Source organism: Empidonax traillii, unplaced genomic scaffold (genome assembly GCF_003031625.1).
Source record: "Empidonax traillii isolate 1590-97213 ecotype Southwest subspecies unplaced genomic scaffold, ASM303162v1 scaffold93:size1158651, whole genome shotgun sequence".
Taxonomy (NCBI): Eukaryota; Metazoa; Chordata; class Aves; order Passeriformes; family Tyrannidae; genus Empidonax; species Empidonax traillii.
The window spans coordinates 61,517-81,639 of record NW_020955286.1 but is presented as its reverse complement, the minus strand read 5'-3'; the positions used below and the strand labels follow the sequence as shown (position 1 = coordinate 81,639).

At 45.1% G+C, this 20,123-nt stretch overlaps 2 protein-coding genes across 2 annotated transcripts in view; one reads left to right on the top strand and one right to left on the bottom strand.

Annotated features, from left to right (window-relative positions):
- The window catches only part of CDAN1 (codanin 1), a 35,788-nt gene extending 20,812 nt beyond the window's left edge, over nucleotides 1-14,976 (bottom strand). The window contains exons 1-9 of the mRNA XM_027881685.1: nucleotides 14,740-14,976; nucleotides 11,476-12,176; nucleotides 9,723-9,947; nucleotides 3,781-3,974; nucleotides 3,236-3,355; nucleotides 2,472-2,550; nucleotides 1,959-2,079; nucleotides 842-951; nucleotides 41-130 (exon numbers count right to left, since the gene is read on the bottom strand). Coding sequence (XP_027737486.1) covers nucleotides 41-130; nucleotides 842-951; nucleotides 1,959-2,079; nucleotides 2,472-2,550; nucleotides 3,236-3,355; nucleotides 3,781-3,974; nucleotides 9,723-9,947; nucleotides 11,476-12,176; nucleotides 14,740-14,835 — 1,736 coding nt within the window. The 5' untranslated portion in view covers nucleotides 14,836-14,976. The remainder of the gene's footprint in view (nucleotides 1-40; nucleotides 131-841; nucleotides 952-1,958; nucleotides 2,080-2,471; nucleotides 2,551-3,235; nucleotides 3,356-3,780; nucleotides 3,975-9,722; nucleotides 9,948-11,475; nucleotides 12,177-14,739) is intronic.
- Nucleotides 14,926-17,426, top strand: LOC114056475. Its single transcript, XM_027881686.1, has 2 exons — nucleotides 14,926-15,635; nucleotides 16,459-17,426. The coding sequence occupies exons 1-2, from the start codon at nucleotides 15,188-15,190 to the stop codon at nucleotides 17,115-17,117; spliced, it is 1,107 nt and encodes a 368-aa protein (XP_027737487.1). The 5' UTR covers nucleotides 14,926-15,187; the 3' UTR covers nucleotides 17,118-17,426.
- Nucleotides 17,427-20,123: the final 2,697 nt, after the last annotated feature.

The window sequence follows — 20,123 nt, the reverse complement described above, 5'->3', positions numbered from 1 at the left end:
GATGCTGCACCAGCAATTCAGCTACATTACAGACTCCTACCTGATCTTGTTGCCCAGAACTCTTTCAAAGTCCCAGCCAGTTTTCTCGTGGTTATCCTCCCATTCACGCAGAAGTTCATAAAATATATCCCTGAGAATCAAGATATTCAAGGGAATGAATTCCCACTCTTCAAAATCTGTAGCAACAACGACCATATATTCAATTGCTTCAAAGTTCCCCGGCAAGAATCTACCTCACATTAAATAACTCGTGTCTCTAAGTATTCAGATACCTTTTGCAAAACGCATTTATGTAAACAGGACTTTGGTGAGTTTTCATTTTCCATGTCTTGGACAACAAGTGCTTGAGCTTATGCCCGAGCTTTGATGGAATGACCAAAACACCCATTACCAGACAGACATATCAAAGACTGAGAGGCAGGAAAGAATAAGCCAGATAAAATAATATCTATGAGGAGAGAAAAAAGGATCAAGACAACTTGTCATTCTGTTGAATGACCTCACCCTATTGCCGCAAGCATGGAGAGAGGCAGCAGGAAGAATAAAAGCACACCAGACCTATATGCAGAAGCAATCCAGTAGGGTGGCACACTGTACTGGCAATAACAGAAGTCTCAGTAACTCCTGAAGAATTAGGCTGTTTTTCTCTAAAGACATTAAGCATTTAGCTCCTGCATTCAATATCGAAAAAGGCTTTTTTTTTACCTTTTAATTAGAGTGAAAATGTCAAGATTTTTTTCTACAGCAGGAAGCATACGTGAGACATTCTTAATATTCTTTGCTCCCAATCATGCAAAGGCTATACGCTGTGAGTCATACAGTAATACTAGAAGAAACTTACCTCTGTTTCTTAAATATGTGAAATGCTCTGTCACTGGGAAAGTTAGAGCGATTATCAGTTTCTGGTTGGAAAGAAACAGACTGTACAGAGCACGGCAACAGGAGAGACACCTGTTCAAAATATAAAGGCAGCCTTTAGACTAATGTAAGTCTCTAAAATAATCTGAGACTCAGAAAAAAGCAGGGAAAAGGTATGATGAGGAAACCAAGTATCACTAGCCAAATTGTCCAGAGATTAGCTACTTCCCTAATTGCTAGCTACTAGTAAACACTACATTACACTACAGAGGCACAATCATTCAACATTACAAGAGAAAGCATCTCATCTCTCTAAATCTCTGCTGAACAGATTGCAACCAGTATTGATACTGTGTGGAAAGAATGATGCATAGTCAAAGTGTCCCTTCAATATCAGGCTTCAGAAAATGCAGGATAATGGCTGGCAATTCCTCTACTGTTACTCTTTCTCCAGCTCAAAAAGCCTATGTTTTCAAGTAACAAGAGACCTTTATTTACAATGTTAACAACTTTAAAGCTCCGTTATTGAAGTGTCCTAGTCTCAGAAAGCATCTGGTACTTTCTTTGCCAAGAGTAATTTCCATTTTTAAAAGATGCATGAAATGAGATATAAAATGCATTCCTACCATCCAGCTTAAATTCCCTAACCCAGATAATTATATGAGGGAACCAGCTTACACAATCTGCACTGTCTCCTCTGAAACTTCATTTGCCTAAAAGGAGCCCATATCTACGAAAGAAATCCACTTTTTCGAAACTACCTTCTGATTCTGCATCTAATCAATCATTCTCTTGGGATGCATGTTTATTAGATGAGAATCAAAAGCAAAACTTGACCCTATCAAAGTCTCCGGTTGAGGTCAGGCCCCAAAGGACAATGCAAGGATAGCCAGCAATGATTCACAGCTAAAAATCACTGGACCTAGCAATTCACTCACTCACTGACAAGAAAAAGAAGTAGCTTTTAGACAGTTGCCAGAGACAACGTGACAAGATACTTGAAGTAGGAGTAATGAAATTTAACATCAAAGCCGTTGCAAATAAGAGAGCAACAATACAAAGGTTTGAAGAAATGTCAGTTGAGGTCTGCCAATTTTTACCTTGGCTGTGCTGCTTTCATAAGCCTGCCTGAGCCTCCTGTGCAAGGCGGGAGAAAAAGATGCAATTCGCTCATTTTCAGCCAAAAGCTTCAGCATCCCCTTTTCTAAATGGGAAATAATTCTGCAAGAAAACAGGTATAAAACCCAGAGAGACAGACATAAACAACACATGATCAGACCTAACGGAATGCTTATGCTCATTTTTTACGATGCTGCCAAGTAAAGAGTTCTAAGCCACAGGTATTCAGTGTGAAATCCTACAGGTATCTGTAGGACCATTTGTTATCACACCCATCTCGTGACTTTCCTGTTCCTGCATACCTACAACAAAGTTCAGTGGACAGATCAGTGCAAGGAAAACTCACACACATCCAAATTCAGGTCAAGTTGCATGTTTTGAGGTAAAATTAAAAACTCGGTGCCTGTAAGTGGTAAAGCTCTAAAGCAAGCACACTTGCTTAATCCCACACATAACTGCAGACATAAAAGCAGAGTAAAAAAAATTCAACTCACTCATATTGATAGTCCAAGACTCGAACAGCAAAATAAACACAGTTGTGCACACTTTGGAAATGCTGTCCCCCTGACACTTCTAAGGGGAAAAAAGAAACATGAGACAACAGCACTTATCACTATTTATAAATTAAAAGACCAACAAAGCTTTTAAGGAAAGTAGGAACTGCCACATCCAAAAATAGTCTTTTAGATCCCTGTCCAATTTCCAGAAGTTCCCATTCTCAGTTCTAAGAATGAATAGTAAAACAAAGGTCAGTCAAATTGGGGAACCTGAGGTGGGGGATGGTGGTGTGTATCACTCTTTTGGTTTTAATATCCATATGAAAGTACTAACTGCATCAAGCTTAAGCCTGAATTTGACAAAAAACAAATGCAAGAATTACACATCTATATGGCTGAATCCTGTGCACTCATATCCTGATCTTAAGCTAAAGAAAAACAGTATATCAACAGCACTTTTGAGTCGCAGAGGCCAATGGAGAAGCAAGTTTAGCAAATCTGTCCTTCTCTTTAGAATTCAGTGTTAGCAAGCAGCTACAGCAAATCTCACACAATAGTAGAAAACTAGATTCAAACAGGACCTAACAACCACACTCTATCATACTGCAGAAGCACTGTGATTTTTGTCAGCATCTCAGATGAGTCCCACAAATTGGTAATAAGGCATTTTTATGTCATTTAAGACTAACTGTCCAAGCTGCTATATAACACATTATTATTCCGTGGAAGCAATACTCTTTCTCCTCAATACTATTGCTTACCTCTACTACTTTCATTGATTTCAAGGTCACTATCCCCATCTTCTGCAGTAGAAGTGCCTTTAGATGTCAATAGTTGTAGAACAAAAAACAGCTCCAGAAAAATATTTGGTACCAGGTTTTCTATAAGAGAGTAAACGAGATGTTAAAAGTGGATTATTCGATATTGTCCTGCTTTAATTCACAAAGGTAAAAAGATAGATTCCTGTACTCTAGTTGTCACCAAAGAACTCCCTGCGCACAGCCACAGTGTAAATCAATATGGGAAAGATGTGTTAGGGAACAGTCTAGTTTCAGACCATAAAATTTTGGTCTACTGCAGCTCAGAGTATTGCATCAGGCTCACCTCTTTCCCTAAACTTTAACCTAGTATTCATTTATTTTAATAATTGAGTTGGCTTCGTTTATTTTTCCAGATGTTATTTTTTTGTACACTGTAACTGTTCTACAACTTCTACTTCTCAGCTACCTCCCTCCCACAACACACATGCAAGTTCAAAGCTGAAAGAAAGGTCAGTCTCACATCATCTGGGTCAGTCTCACATCACCTGCTATACACGATGAATAGAGCTGTGCCAGACACTCCAGCTGCTTCTTGCAGGAAACCTTGGTAGGATTTGCACAGGTCACCAGATGGCTTTCAGCAGGCAGGCTAGCACTGCGAGTGTAGCTAGGCTTAGTCGGAGTACCAGGATCAAAAGATATCCCTGCAGGAGAAGATGCCTGGTGCAGCAATTTGCATCTGAAATTCAAGAGCAGCAAAATGCCATGTGACTGAAGATGATCCACAGCAGCCATGCAGCCAGAGGTCTTTCTCTTGCAGTGTAGCATGAAAGCAATCCTGCAACAACTAACCATGTCATTTACACTGTCTAATGGAGCTTTTAGCTAATGGTAATTAAGGTCATCTTTCTCTTTGAGAGAAAAGATCTTGGGTTAGCAATCAAGACTGGAAAGAATCACATTCACATTCCAACTCTGTTAAAATAGCCTCTGTTAAAATGGCCCTTTGACCAAATTAACCAGCTAACCTATGTTACTGCTTCTCATCCGAAATTATATTTGTTAAGGACAGAGAATCTGTTAGAGACTACGTGCTGAAATTTTTTTTTGCATGTACAATTTGTGACAGCCAGATTTTACAAAATCTATGAAAATTAGGTTAATATCCATGTATTCGGACACCTTTTTAAGTTAACGACACCCTGAGAAGACCCAATACCACTACATGGAAAGGTAATGCAACAGCTGATGAAAGCCCATACAGAAGGAACAAACTACTTTAACTGCTGGATCCTAAATCAACAATGTTCACTCAGTTAAATACATAGACATTGTTAAAAACTATACCTTGAGATGTCATCCAAAACGCAGCACCAGAGTGGCACATATAAGACACATGAGAAACAGGAAACAAGCCGGTAACAGCAATATCAAATGATTGTTAAAGATTCCAGTGAAACATATGCACTTGGAACATTACACTATGTCTTACCACACTGTCTCAAAAGTAAAATCTTTAAGTCACTTAAGGGCTGTGGGGAAGACAGAAACATTTTTACCTGCAGCAAAGGTTTTTTTTCTAGTGGCCTATTTCTAGTGGAACTGTTGAACAAATTGTTCCCAAAATGGAAACAGAAACATTACTAAATAACAGCCTCCCTTGCAACAAACACAAGCACCCAAGCTGATTAAATTGAAGAAAATTATTTATTAAGCACTTTGTAAACCCATCAAAGTAAGACTCCAATAATGCAGTTAGACTCTGCTTCACTTCTGCCTCAGTGTTGTCATCTACCTCAATGCAAAATTCACCTTTTGCCCTTGCTTAAAGTGACCCTGGCTGGAGGCTTTGTTAGTTTTGTGCCTCATTTCACCACCTCAGTACTGAGGACACAATAGCAGCTCCCAGCTTTCAAGCATGATGGGTCAGACAGGATCACCTCCTGTGCAAGATCCAGCCCACCACATACCACTATTTCACTGACTTAAGCTTACATAAATTATTGGGACATTTCAGGTAGAATTCAGTGGAACAGGTGCTTCACTTAAGTGCAGAGAGGCAGGTTTGGATCCTGAGCAGTTCTGCTACAGGTCCAGTAGAAACAGTAATTCATTAGTCTCTACTGGATGTGTTTCAGCCAGTTCTGGACCCACTGAAGGCTTAGCAGGAAAAGAATTCCACACCCATGTGTCCTGAGGAATTTCCCCAAGAACAAAACCTACAAAGAACAGCAACACTTCTGTCAGCAATTACAAACAATAGTTTCTCTACTACTGTGCTTTGTTTTTTTTCTGAAGTACAAATCTTCACAGACTAACAGTGATATCATTTTACAGATGATGAAAGACACACTAACTGAACAGCACAGACAAAATAAGAAGCTAGAATTCACCTCATCTCACAGCAAACAATTTTCAACAGATAACTGCAGTAGTAACTTTGAAACAGAATCTCCAGCTACCCATGTCCTGTTTTCTCTGACTGCAAGCTTCTACTAGCCTACCTACCTTAAAAAATCATGCAATCACACTTTCACTACATTTGTTACATTAACTCATTTTCTTCAAATCAGTAAGTTTTGGTGCAATTTTCAAACACACTCTAATTACACCAGCTTAAACCCACACACTCTGCCTGTGCAATTTAAGGAAAGCTGCATGGGAGACAGCCACGCATGCAAGCCCATGAAGAAGAAATCTCATAAAAGCAGTGAGGACTGACAAAACTTCTGAAGTGAGGGTCATTGTTCTAGAATCAGCACACCTCTAAAATGACAAACATAAGCTAGCTGCATTAATATGCTAGTCTGATAACAGAGTCACATTTGGCTTTAGGCAAATTACAGTTTAGGCCATCAGTATATGTTCTGGATATTCTTCTGGTCATTTTCACTTTAATATCAGTACCAACTTAAGACAAGGTGTCATGGTTTAGAAATAGTACTCCCCAATTTCGTGCTCTTGCTCAGACTCTCCAAACCACTCACTTGCTCCCTTCCCCTATCCCCCTCCTCCCCTGAAATGGGATGGAAAGGAGAACTGGAGGCACAAAAGGTAAAAAATGTGGGTTGAGATAGGAACAATTTACTGGAAACAGCAATGACATGAGAAAACAAATACTAACAGCAACAACATTAATGGCAGAGGGCATAAGCACAAGGCGAACGATTCAAACAGAAACTCCCCAACAATAGAGAATGGCCGACTGCTCTCTCCACACTGCACAGACCAAGAAGCGAGTCCTCTCCCAGTCCCCAGAAAGTGATATGAGCTGGTATAGAACAACCTCTGGGTCCTAGCCATGCACCCTCCTGGCTGCTGCAAAAATTAACCCTGTTCTGGCTGGAACAAGGACATTATCCACCCATAATTCGGTACCATTTGCATCATGCCCAAATCCTACACTTTCCAACTGTATATATATATGCACACATATACACAAGCACGAGTATCATTTCCATAATCAATGGCCGTCCCTCCAAGATGTCTGTTGAGTTCATTTAGTCCATGACTGTGGGTTCTATCCATCCTAGATGTCTTCCAGGGCAAGAGGGCTGGTGTGCTGTCAGGTGGTTCTAAGCTGTATCAGGAGCTCATGACTGGTGTGTCTGGAGCAGCCCATACTCACTGTCCATGGTAGTTATGACATAAACTGGCAGTGTCATTCAGCAACCAATAATATATAATCCAAAATTACAGACTATTCTCATCCAAAAATCAAATCCCCTTGAGGTACATACGTTTCCCCATCCCTCAGCATTACCCACCAAGTGCACCCAGGTCCTTGAGCAAAAACAATCCCTTGGATGTGTTTGCCTTTGCTTGAGGCAGGATTAATCCAAACTGTCCTCCCTAACATGCTCCTCATATGCATCACAGGGACTTTATCCCCTTCTACAGTACATGAAGGTTTTGAGTGGGCTGGGCCAGCTCGATTGGTGGAGCTTCTGGTGTCAAATAACCAGGTAGCCTTTGCTAAATGTAAATTTGAAGGTTCCACCACTCACTGCTTGCAATGTGGTTTTTAACAGTCCATGGTACCATTCAACTTTCCCCAGATGCTACTGCATGATAGGGAATAGGATCCACCCACTCAATACCGTGCTCTCTGGCCCAGGTATTTGAGGTTATTTTTAAAATGAGTCCCACTGTCTGACTCAATTCTCTCTGGGGTGTCATGTTGCCACAGGATTTGCTTTTCAAGGCCCAAGATGATGTTCCAGGCAGTGGCATAGGACACAGGGTGAATCCCCAGCCATCCAGTGGTTGTTTCCACCCCTGTCAGCAGGTAGCACTTGCCTTGGCAGCTTTACAGGAGTGTGATGTCATCAATCTGCCAGTATTTCAACCCACCACACCACAAAGGCTTTACCTGCCTGGCCTGCTTGACTGCCATGCATGGTTCACAGCTATGGATAACCTGGGAAATAGTGTCCATGGTTAAATCCACCCTTCGGTCACGAGCCCATCTCTATGTTGCACCTCTTCCTTCATGACCTGAGGCATCATATGCCCACAGAGCCAGCAATAATTCACCCTTATGTTACCAGTCCAGATCCCCTGAGACACTTTGATCCTGGCAGCCCAATTCACCTGTCCATTGTTGCGATGTTCTTCAGTAGCCCAGCTCTTGGATATGTGCGCACCTACATGATGAACTTTCACAGTCAGCTTCTCTAGCCAGGCAGTGATGTTGTGCCACAATTCAGCAGCCCAGATGAGATTAACCTCTGTGCCAAGAGTCAGTGTAGAGGTAGAGCACTGGTCATTTCTCCCATTCAGCAATATCTAAAGCCAGCTGGACGGCTTTCAGCTCTGCAACCTGACTTGATCCACCTTGTCCCCTGACATCTTCTGTGACTCACTGTGTAGAACTCCATATGGCACCTTTCCATTTTGATGTATCCCTACAATACGGCAGGAACAGTCAGTGAAGAGAGCATGTTGCTTTTCACTTTCTGATAGCTGATTATACGGTAGTGCCTCGGCAGCACGTGTCACCTTCTCCTCTGATGACGAGAGTCCAAAATTTTCACCTCCAGGACTGTTCATGATGAATTCCAATATCCCTGCGCAACCAGGGTTTCTCATTCAAGCTCACTGTGTGATCAGAGCGATCCCTTACTCCTCGTAGCATTGGCATGATGCGTGGAAGGAACTTTCCCTTTGAACATCCAGCCCAGCACTGGCAATCGGGGTGCCAGGAGGAGCTGTGCTTCAGTGCCAATCACTTCTGAAGCAGCCCTTCATAAGCTGCTAAGATCTCATTTTCAGTTTGCATGTAACAGGTCCTGGATCCTTTGTATCTCCAGAACACAAAGGGTCGTCCTTGAGTCTCCATAGGTACTTTTTGCCAGAGACTCCAGGAAGGACCATTCTCCCTGGCTGCAGTGTAGAGCACATTTTCACATCTTGTCCTGTCCTGACTCCAGACATGATGTTGACCCTACTGACTCTAAACATGGTGCAGATTTTATTTAGGAGACATAGCAGACATATCAACCAGAATATGCTTCCCTTAACATCCAAAGGAAATTCAAAAATTCAAAATTCTCAAAAGCTGTTATAACAGGCCTGAAGTAGAAAAAGGGGTGAAAAGCTGGGAGAAATCATCCTCCCCTGTTCTCCCCACAGACCGGGTACCATTATTAATGGACTCCCAGAGGAAGGATGCAACGAAAGGGTAGGAGAACAACACTGAAGACACATCCCAAATGACCCTTGATGTTATCATGTCATAAACCGATATCCCACAGTAAATCAACAAAACAATCCTGATCCCTCTCCCTGCTCTGACAGAGCACCATGATGGGCAGAGTGTGCATTTACAGAAACATATACAGGGTTAGGTACCACAAGAACATGAACAGACCAAGCAACATTGAGACCAGTGGCTCTGGACCCAATACCCCAAATGCTTAGATCAAACTGGTTTACATCCCACTCTGGGCAGATCTATTGTTCTCTCAACCCTTTGTGTCCCACACTGGGCACCAAATAAGGCTGTTGTGGTTTAGGAATGGTACTCCCCAGTTCAGTGCTCTCACTCGTACTCTCCAAACCATGCGCTGCTCACTTGCTCTCCCCTCCCCCTGTGGCTGGATGGAGAGGAGAATAGGAGACAAAAAAGGTAAAGATCACAGGTTGGGTTAAGAGCAATTTACTGGAAACAGCAATGACATGAGAAGATGAACAGTAACAGCAACAATATTACTAACAGAGGGTGTAAGAAAGGGCTGAATGATTCACACAGAAATCCCCCAACAATAGAGGATACCCGACTGCTCCCTCTACCACACTACAGTGACCCAGAAGAGAGTTTTCTCCCAGTCCCCAGAAAATGACATGAGGTGGTACAGAATAACCCCTGGGTCCCAGCCATGCCCCCTCCTGCCTACTGCAAAACTTAACCCTATCCTGGCTGGAACCAGGACACAAGGCAATTAAAAAGCAATACAAGCCTTTCACCCCCCTGCTCAGACTGTACCGTTCTTTCTTCAGCATCTCCCTCTCCTCTTGAAGGCTGTTGCTTATCACAGATGTAAGGTTTCCTTCCTGGACAGTGGTAAAGGCCTCAAGGCTTGACCCAGATGACAACCGAGCAGCTGGAGACTGACTGACAGGAGTAGAAGTGAAGCACGTCTTTGGTTTTGAGAGGGGGCGCTCAGCACTTACAGGAGTTGGATTGATTCGCCTCGATGGTTTGCTTTTGCTGAAAAAATGAGAAGTAATGCCACTAAAAACAAATGCAACTAAACAACAAAATAAATTAGACATCAAGACAGATATGCATGCAACTCTTGCAGAGAAACCTGATGCTAAAATAAAACCGATATGGAGTCAGGATATGGAATTTCTAAATTGTATATATAGTTATTGATTTTTTTCTGGTCACTGAATAAAAGTCATGAAGCTACAGAGTGCTAAAAACTGCCTGCTGACCCTGCTGCAAAATTTATTAACAGATAACACAGTGCCACACGACCCTTCCAAACATTTCCAATTTGAGAGGACAAGATATGCCCGATTATAGTAAGAAACTGACGGTGAATGAGTTTCTAAGATGACCAGGAGAAAAAACCACCAAAACCAATCAAGGTGCCATTATCCATTTCTGTCTGTGTAAGAGTTCAGGCTCTCAAGTTACAATAGGCCCTCTAAGTTTAAGGAAACTCATCCTTCCTGCATAAATTACTGAGATTTATCCTTCAGGAAGAGGTTCCATAAACTAGTAAAAAATCACTAAAAAACTGGAAATGAGATACAGAAACATAAAGCATTACACTTCTCAAGGATTTTCTGGTTGGTAAATATTAATTGCTACAGTGTTTTCAAAATCCCTATAGCATCAACTTCTGAACACTCTGTGACCTCCTTCCTCCTTCATTTTCCTAGTTGAGCATAATGTAATTGAGGAAGAGATATTTGCTGTCTATGCTGGAAACACACTATATCATCTAGAGCACCATCTGGACTCAGCACCTGGATCTGCTGTACAGGCTGACACACTAATTTTGTAATTTTCAGTTACAATTTTGAAAGTCCTACTTTCGGAGACCAATGACTGATATATGGAGTAAACAGCCTGACATTATATTTGCCAGAGAGGATTTTAAAGAGTAGAAGAGAAAGATAAAAGGACTGAGGCAACCACAACACAAGCAGCTGCCCAGAAGCTAAGCCAAAGTCACCAAGGCGACCAGGGCTTGCTGCAGACCAAGCATACAGCTAGCTATTTTGTCCAGCAAAAAAATCCAGCACAAAGTTGCATACTAACATCTGCTGCCAGAAGCCACAGATTGTCAATCCAAAACCTTCTTTGATATTAAAAGTAGAGTTGAAGAGCCTTCTAAGACTGCTCTTCCTTAACAATTGCTATTGTGCTAAATGAGAAATGTGAAGAGCTGAGATAACGTTGAGTTGTTAGAACATGCAAGGACAAAGATGTTCTCAGCTTAACATGAACTGGACCGTTCACCGGTAAGCTGCAGGCAGCATCACAAGTGAGAGGCTAAAGGGGTGTCTTGGGTGAGTTCAAAGAGTGGAAAACCTGGCTACGCATTGAAGCAACATTCCCCTCCCTACATGGTGACCGTAACAAAGCAGTTCTGACCAAGGAGCCAGGCATTGTGTATTTACAGGATCTTCTGCATCTGGACACGCACAACAGGATGAGCTACTCAAGAAACAGTAACCTGCAGCACAATCCAAATGAGACAGCAAGGCAGACTTGCTCTTACTTTGTCCAGCCAGAGGCAGCACCCATGGGTGGGAACTCCTCCAAGTTGTTAAGGTTTAGCTGGCTGGGTGGGGATCTGGCAGAATCAAGAGGCACTTCACTCCGTTTCCTTCTCCCTCCGCTCCACGATACACTGTCATTCTTTCCATCTTCCTCTTCAGCAAGGGAACGCCCCAGATCCCGAGCTACCTGCCGGCCAGAAGCACCAGCTGAGCTGTTTCCTTTCCTTCGGCCTCGTCTCACTGGCAGGGCTTCTGGCGTGGCTGTAAGGAAGCTCCCCAGGCTGGCCTTCTGAGATGATCGCTTCTCCCCGTGGTGAAGCACAGGGCTGTACCCAAAGCTCGGGCTGCTACTGGACACCACGCTAGGGAAATCACTACAAGGGCTAGACAGGTTTGACCCAGAAAAGGAAGAGGAACTGCTGGATGCTGCAGCAGGAGAAAAGCTGGTATCTGTGGTGCAGGTAGTCACTGAAGTCCTTTGGGAAAAGAGCTGCACTCGGCTGCTGGTTGCATGGCCTGCCCTCCTTTCTGATCCTGTCCTTTGGCTCCCATGGGCCTTGGAATTAGGTGTTTTAGCAGGAGTAGAGGGTCCATTAGTCAGGATCTGGCTGGTCTGCTCCCTTAAAAAATTTAACAGAAAAGGCACAAAATCTTTCTGAAGCAAACTAAGAGATACCAGCTTGTCGTGGATGTGGTTTTCCTACAAGAAAAGAGGACAAAGAATTAATATAAAAGAAGCTACCTTTTTCTTTCTGTCCATGTACTTAGATTCATTCAAGCGGTAACCGTGGGACTGTGATACACAATAAAAAACAACATGACTTGGTAAAATAGGTCACTGACATTCAAGCAACTTTAGCACTGGTCACAGATCTGAAGATCAGCTTTCACACAAGCAATTTTGGCACAAGTTTCCAGATGGAGTAATTCACTTTGGTCTCTGACTGGGAAACAGTGGAACCGTTCCATGGAAACACCAGTAATACTCCCTGAAGCTATGGCCAGGGAGAACTTGGACCAACTGGCACCCCTAAACTCAGCATTTCAAATACATCAATACTGAAAGCAGTTAATTCTAATAGAAAAATCTAAAATCTGCAGCTTCTCTGCCTTGCGACTTCTCTTCCCCTATTTGTCTATGAATGCCACTTGCTCCCACAGAGGGGTGCTATAACAACTGTCTAAGCACTCAGAGTCCTGCAGTGCCAAATACAAGACCAAAGCTGCTCTTCCATTTCAATTAAATAATTTTCCTCCCTTTAGGCCTCAGAGAAGTCTAAACAGAGACTCTGAAACCTTAAGGTAAATGAAGTTTATACTTGGGAAACTTAAACAAACAAAAACCCCACCACTGACTCAACACATCCAAAATCTAAACAAGTGGTGGTGTTCTTACAAGGGTAAATCTAAACAAAAAGAGACTTCATGTTACATGCATAGTTCAAAGTTTTATAAACTTGGTAAAAATTCTTTTGTTCATAACACTGCACCAGGTTTCTGTTTCCTCTAAATGGGATTCAGCAACATTTGCCACAACAGAAGTTCTCATAGGCAGCAACTTATTCCTTACTAATATTAAGATCACTGCATTAACTCCTGTTAATTTATATATTATATATACAAATTATAGAATTTTTATATATATTGTATATATATATAACATATATAAATTAACTTCTGTTAATTTATATTAACACCTTGACTAGACGAAAAGTCAAAAAAGCAAACACAGTCTCTGAAGGTGGTTTTCTGCATGAAAGAAGGCAGTGAAAGCATGCCTATGACTGGACTCCCACAGTCCTCAATACCTATGCTGAAATTCATATTTGAAAGTGTGAGACCAAATCAGCTTCTTGGAGGAACATGAGATTCCAACACAGGTCAGAGCACAGCCCCAGTGAGGTGTCAGAAGGCCATCTCCTGTCTGAAACTGCCACGAAAGCTAGAGCAAGACGAAGCCTATCACTTCCTTGGGTGCCCCCTTGGGTTTAGCATAGAGGCACAAGATAATTACAGCCTATACCATATACAAGGTCAGGTACTTTTTGTAGCTTTTCAGAGCACAACCTGCATTCAGTCATCTTTCTCTGTCCAAGTTAACTGAGGTTTGGTTTCCTCCACGTTTGGGTAACAGTAACCTGTTAACAGCTGCCAGCTGCAAACTTCCTACTTGCTTTCTCATGCTGAAATAACTGAGCTGCTCCCAGCAGAAAAAGGCAGTGAGCAATTCCCTTGCAAGAGCAAACTTTTTGGCCTCCTCACCCCTTGCCCATGCAGTGCTAGCTGAGCTGCCAGCATCTCAAACTTCTTCACCACCACAGATCTGCTTCTGCAAGTCACAGTTAAAGAAATACCACAAAGCATAAAGCTGCTAGTCCATTCTTCCCACACACGTTTAGGATGACGATGATACCCAGCTAACTCATGTGGGTGACACCAGTGAGTCTTGATTTTAACACTAGGTAACACACCACAAGCGGCTCAGGCAGAAAATGCTTTAAAAACAAGTTGTATCTCTGTTATGAGTGAAATATAGGCAGTCCTAGTCCATCCCTGGTTACAATGTTTTTATTTCCACAGGAACGCAAATCGTCCAGGCATTTCCCATTACAAAACTCAGCCAACATGCACCTTCTCCCAGACCCAGCAAAGGTCCTCCCCAACATCCAGGAGGGCCAAGCATCCAGCCGGGAGGCGCGCTGGCGCTTGCACAGAGCCACCGCCAAGCCCTGGCTGCCTGCTAAGCGCCTCGTCTTTCTCTCACCGCCACCCTCCCCGACAAAGGCGCGGGAAGCGGCACCCCGCGCTGTCACCGCGTTTCCTCAGGACAGACCAGCGGCGCTGCCGCCCCTCGCCTCCCCGCGCTGTGCGCCGGCCCCGGCGGGCTCAGCCCCGCGGATGTCAGCGGGATTCCCACACCCGCCGGGCAGCTCCTAGCGTAGATCCCGCCGGCGGCCTCGCCTTCCCGCCGCCCTGCCCGAAGCCCGCCCGCTCCGGGGGCGGTGCCGCCGCTGTTGGACGGGACCTCGGCCCCAGATCGCGGCGGCAGAACGGCACCGACCGGGGCCCCGGGCCGACCCGCGCGGCTCCGTCCCTCACAGCAGCGCGGACCGGCCGCCCCCAGTGCCGGGCGGCACAAACTTTCCCGCTCGGCCCCGGCCCGCGGTGGCGGAGGGCGCTGGGGGAGTGGCGCGGCGGCGGGCCCGGCCCCGCGGGAGCCGGAGCGCTGGGGGAGGACGAGCCGACGACCCACCGCGCGTTACCTCAGCCGGGCGGTGGCCGGGGCCGTGCCGGAGCCACCGCACCACGGCGCTGACCGGCACCTCCTCCCGCAGCAGCAGCTCCAAAACCGCCGCCATTCCCGACCGCGCTCCCGCCGAGCACGCGCACAGCCCGCGCCGGGGGCGGGCCCGGCGTGTCCCCCCTTCCCGCGGGGGCGGCGCCGAGCGGGGATTCCCGCCGGGCAGGCGGGCGGGGGCCGCGCCCCCTCCCCATGTCAACACGCGGGGCACGGGGCGCCTGCGCCGGTCCGTGCGCGTCTTTTCCTCTCATGCGCGGTATTTGCTTCCCCGGCAGGGCTCGGGGCCCGGCCTAGCGGCGGCGGCGGCGGCGGCGGCGGCGGCGGCCCCCGCGGGCCGGGACGGAGGGAAGGGCAGCGGCGCCCCCCCCGCTGCTCCGCGCCCGCCCGCCCGCCGGCCCCCGCGGCGGAGGATGGCCGAGGACTCGCCCAAGCGGCGCAAGGCGAATTTCAACGAGGCGGAGACGGAGGTGCTGATCGAGCAGGTGCTGAAGCACGAGCAGCTGCTCTTCGCGGCGGGACCCGGCCGCGCATCCCCAGGACAGAAGCGGAAGGTGTGGGAGCTGATCCGGCACAAGGTGAACCCGGTGGCCGCCTGTCCCCGCGACGTGGAGGACCTGAAGAAGCGCTGGCGGGACCTGAAGCGCCGCGACCGCAGCAAGCTGTGCCGCCTGTCGCAGGGCTGCGGGCCGCCCGGCCCTCCCGCCCTCGGCCTCCTCCTGGCCCCCGAGGAGCTGCCGCCCGCGCCGCCCCCCCGCCGCCAGCGCCGCGCCTATGGCTCCCTGCTGCCCGCCGAGGCCGTGCCCATCGTGGGCGGCATCGACACGCTGGAGCTGCCCGGCGCCGTCGTGGGGGACATGGGTGAGTGCGGCAGCGACCCCCGCGGCACCGCCCCGGACAGTCCGCCCGGCGCGCCCCGCTCTGCGCGGCAGGTCCGCGCTGCCCGCCCGCTGCTGCGCGCAGGGCGCTGCGGGCACCAGCCCCGCTGGGAATGTCTGGTTCGGATAGCCACCTTCTCTCCTTGGAAATGCAAGACGTGTACGCACGCACACAGAACTGTGATGCTTTGTGCTGTGGGTTATAAAAGTGCACCAAAACAGCACCCAGCAGCAAAACCCCTGTCCTGTAGCAGATGCTGCCCATCTTCCAGCCCTTAGACCCCGCCATCGATCTTCACCGTTGCAGTACTTATTCTTGCAAATGAAAAAGCCATGGCAGCGTGCAGTTCTTGCCAGTACAAAGTGCTGGAAGTACATAACTTACTACATGGCAGAGACATCGTGCTAGCACGTTGAAGTGATCATCTTCAATACCAAGGGATTTCTTGCCATCATAGTGTTTCATCAGTGCTCTTACTGGTTACTAGGTGCACATGAAATGAAATAAGCTTGCAGTGAACCTTGTCTCTTGGAAACTAAAGTCCAGCTTCTGTGATGGGGCTGGTAAGGAATCTGTAGTATGCAGATATATGGTTAGTTGGTGAATGCATATTTAGGGTTTTTCCACCCATCAAGGTGTATTCTAAAAGCATCAAAGATAACATAGTATGAGTTTAAGAGTCTTGTTTCAAGCACTAATATTAGTGCTTAGTGGATGAGAACATGTTTCACTGACCACCAAGGTTATGAAGTTTCTCACTGGTTCTCCTTTGATTTTCCTCTTCCCCCCCCCCCCTCTCCTCTAGGGTTTAATGGCAATCCTGGCCCATCTCATCAATCCAGTCTTGAGAAGATGAACCTCAAAGAAGAGATAGTAGTGAAGGTGGTAGAGCCAGAAGAAAGCTCTGAGGACATGTTTGTGGTTTCACCTAGTCAAGAAGAACTGCCTTTTCTGGGGACATCAGGCGGTAGTTCCTCTGGGAAAGGAAAAGCCAAAACAAAAGGCAGGTCCCAGGCAGACCAAAATGAAATAACTGAAGAGGACCTACTGCAGATTCAGCAGACCCAGATACAGGTGATCCAGTCTGGCTTTGACAGTGTCAACCACAATCTTCGGCTGCTGCAGCAAGGCATGCAGGATCTGAGTAACAGCATCAGTATCATGGCGCATACGCTTGTTGCTATCAAAAACGTCTATGTGAAAAACAACACTGGCCCGACCACACAGGCCACTGCCTCTACTCAGACCACAGCTGGGTACCTGAGCCCAGGTTCCCCCCAGATCTCCCCTGCTGAGGACAGAGGTAGAGTGCAGGCAGCTGGAAGCAGCAGCAGAAGCAGCAGCTGCAGCTCCAGCTCCATGTCACAAGAACCAGGTCCCTCTGAGTTTCCTAGGCCCCCTGTGAGAACCATTAAGAAAGAACATCCAAATGGCTGCTACTACTTCTGCTTTGCAGATGTGTAAAAACTTGAATATATGTAAAGTGACTGTGTGTTAGGTGCTGTTGTATGTTCTGCTCCGGCCTGTGACTTTGAAGGAGCACAATGGACTTGCCTCCCGTGTTTTTCCCAGTGGGAAACAGTTTTGCTATAGGTGGCATTAAACACTAATTATCAGTCTCCTGTTTGTTAACTCTGTTGCAGTGGGCTAATAATGTTCTTCTCTTTTCTTTATCCTCTTACTCTCTTAAAAAAACAAACATTTATTTTGAGTAAGACTTTTGTCTGTATCATCCTTTGTTTCATGTCACCTTTTGAAAAATAAAAGGCATGAGAGTGGGGTAAAAAAAGTAACGTGGTTACTGACCACTAGGAGCTGTCTTATACAAGTTGCTTAGTTCTTTCATTAAACAAACCTCAGAAGTAGTTGGTTTTTTAAGTACTTCCCTTTTCTAATAATTATAAAGTTGTAGGTGTTTGCTTGGCTCCTGGGTTTTTTTAAATCTGAGCTGTGCAAGGCATCACAGTAAGAGTTTAAGATACCTGCTTATTCTAGGAATGATTTAGGTTTAGGACTGAGCTGTTGATTCATGAATCTAATTCTCAGAATTCATACAGCATTACTCCACTTGCCTATTGTTCATTCTCAGCTTGTTAAATGCACCTTCTCCCAAGAGACATTTCATTTTACTGCACTAGCAGGGTAGTCTTGTTTTTTGTTACACGATTAAAATAGAGAAATACGGCCGCTCTACATTGTTCAATTCAGATGTAGCTGAGGTGCTGTGTTCTTACATCTGGTGTCCATACAGGAGGGGAAACAAAAACACTTACCTGCAATTTTGTCCAGTGACCTGAAAAATCATGCAGGTTGACTTCTTAAGCATTTATCACTAACATTAAAGTTCCACAGATAAATTTGGCCTATAGCAATGACTAGCTGCCTCTAGTTTTACAGTTAGTTTGCACAAGCACTCCTGCTGCAGGAATTTAGCAAACACAACTGATGCAGAGAATGGCAACCTAATTGTCCCTCTCCTAGAAGCATAAGAATATGTAATCATAGGGTGAAGTACATAATTTTTGCAGTCAGCCTTGACAGAACGCTATACCATATGAAAACATACATTTCAGTTCTTCATTTCTGCCCTTACACCATTATGGTGGACCAATTTCACACTCCTGCGCTTCAGAAACCAACCACTGCTGCCTACTAAAACGTGAACACAGGGCAGTCAAGGTGTAAGCATTTCTCTTCGGTATCGTAGATGCAGTAAAAGAAGCAAATATCTCACAAAAGTAAAAAGTACACTTGTACAACACACTCTCAATTGGGATTGATGCCTTGAAGAAAAGGTTCTCCTTTTTAGGTTAACCATAACAAAAGGAGATTGTATGTGTTTGCTGGGTTGAAGAATGAGAAAGACCTAATCCTTTAAGTCAGGTTTCTGAGTCTATGTTGTTACAAGCTTTACAAAGTAACCCGGTGGAAGCATTATTTCTCCCCATCCACTACAAATGGACTCCCCTGGAGCAGGGTCTTTTGTATTTTGTTTTCATGGACAAAGAAGCAAATTAGTGCCACCATGACATTCCAGGTAAATTAGCAAAATGTGATCTTAACATTACCTGGTCCTTCTGTGACAGTTTGAGTTTGTCCAAGTTTCAACAGCTCTTACCTTTCTTTTGATGTTTCAATTCTTTTTGCAACTGTCAATTCTTGAATGTCACATCCTACAGCATTTCTAGGGAGAGCTGAGGTGTGTCTGCTACACGGCTTTCTGACGTTCGAGTACTGATTTAAATGAACTACAGTGCAAGTACAGAAAAGTGCAGCAAGATCCTAAGAGCAGAATCGGCAGATTGGATCTTCTGTGTAATTAAAGACAAGCCAGGCAATGACCAGACCTCAACATCAATCTGCTACAGCACCTTTGTTCCAATCTTGCTTCTTTCCCAGTCTGTCAGTTGTACTGCTAATCTATACTGGAGCCAGACCAAAATCTCTCTTCCATTTCTGGTATGATCCACATTTACATACTTTAAACAAGGAAAGAAGCTGAGCTACCTCTTGCCAATACAGAGTGGGCAAATTTCTTATTTTCATCTTCCACTTAATACAGCTGGTTTGCTATTTCTTTACACATGCTCCTGTGATCAAGTGATGATTCTGTTAGAGGCACCAAAAGCACACACTATCCAAAAGCCATGACATTAAGTTTCTGGCTGCTTTTAACAGAAGGTGAAACATCATTTTCTTGGACTGTTACTGAGTAAATGAATTCCCAGTGTATTTCCTTTTGTGTGAAGCTATTTAAGCTACTAGTATAAATAACAAGGGCTGATGACCTGATCATGAACCTTAATGAAAATACTGCCAATGATTTGAAAAAAGGCAGAGCTTGCTTTTAATTTGCCTTACATACAAGGCGTAACAGTGGTAGTAGTGAGAAAGAGATCCAGGAAATTTTATCCAATTCTCCTGGACTTCCCTAAAAAACTTGTTCTGCCTGCAACGAGCAGGCAATATTTGCCACAGCACAGGACTAAGACCTGCAGGCACATAAACCACAATTATAAATTGTGTGATGATATTGCACTCTACTTTTACCTAATTTTACTAGAAAGATAAATAAAAGGATCTTGGAGGAAACGAGAGAAACTGGTAGCTCATCACTGCATTTCTCCATAGCACAAGATTCTCAGATTCAGTAACAACTTCCGTTCACTCGTTTCTCTGCTATCTGCCACTTAATTGTATTGTACAGAGGATGACAGGTCTCAAGAGGCTGTAAAAGCTCAGTGACAACATCCAGACACCTGATTATCCCCAAAAGAAGTCAATTATAGTGGCCTCCGACTAAATAAAAAACTACAATTTTGAATAGAAAAAAGCTAGCAGCAGCTGGCTTTTCAGAACCACCATATTGTTACTTAAATTGACCTGATCTAACTGTGCCAATCATTTATTGTTTAGATGAATACAGATAGAAGGGATAAAAGCAAGAAAGGGAGGATTCCGAGGAGGCCA

Excerpts from the sequence above, each read along its gene's own strand:
- LOC114056475 (XM_027881686.1), top strand. The coding sequence starts at position 15,188 with ATGGCCGAGGACTCGCCCAAGCGGCGCAAGGCGAATTTCAACGAGGCG. Across the intron at positions 15,636-16,458 it reads CGCCGTCGTGGGGGACATGG|GGTTTAATGGCAATCCTGGC; the intron begins GTGAGTGCGGCA and ends CCTCTCCTCTAG.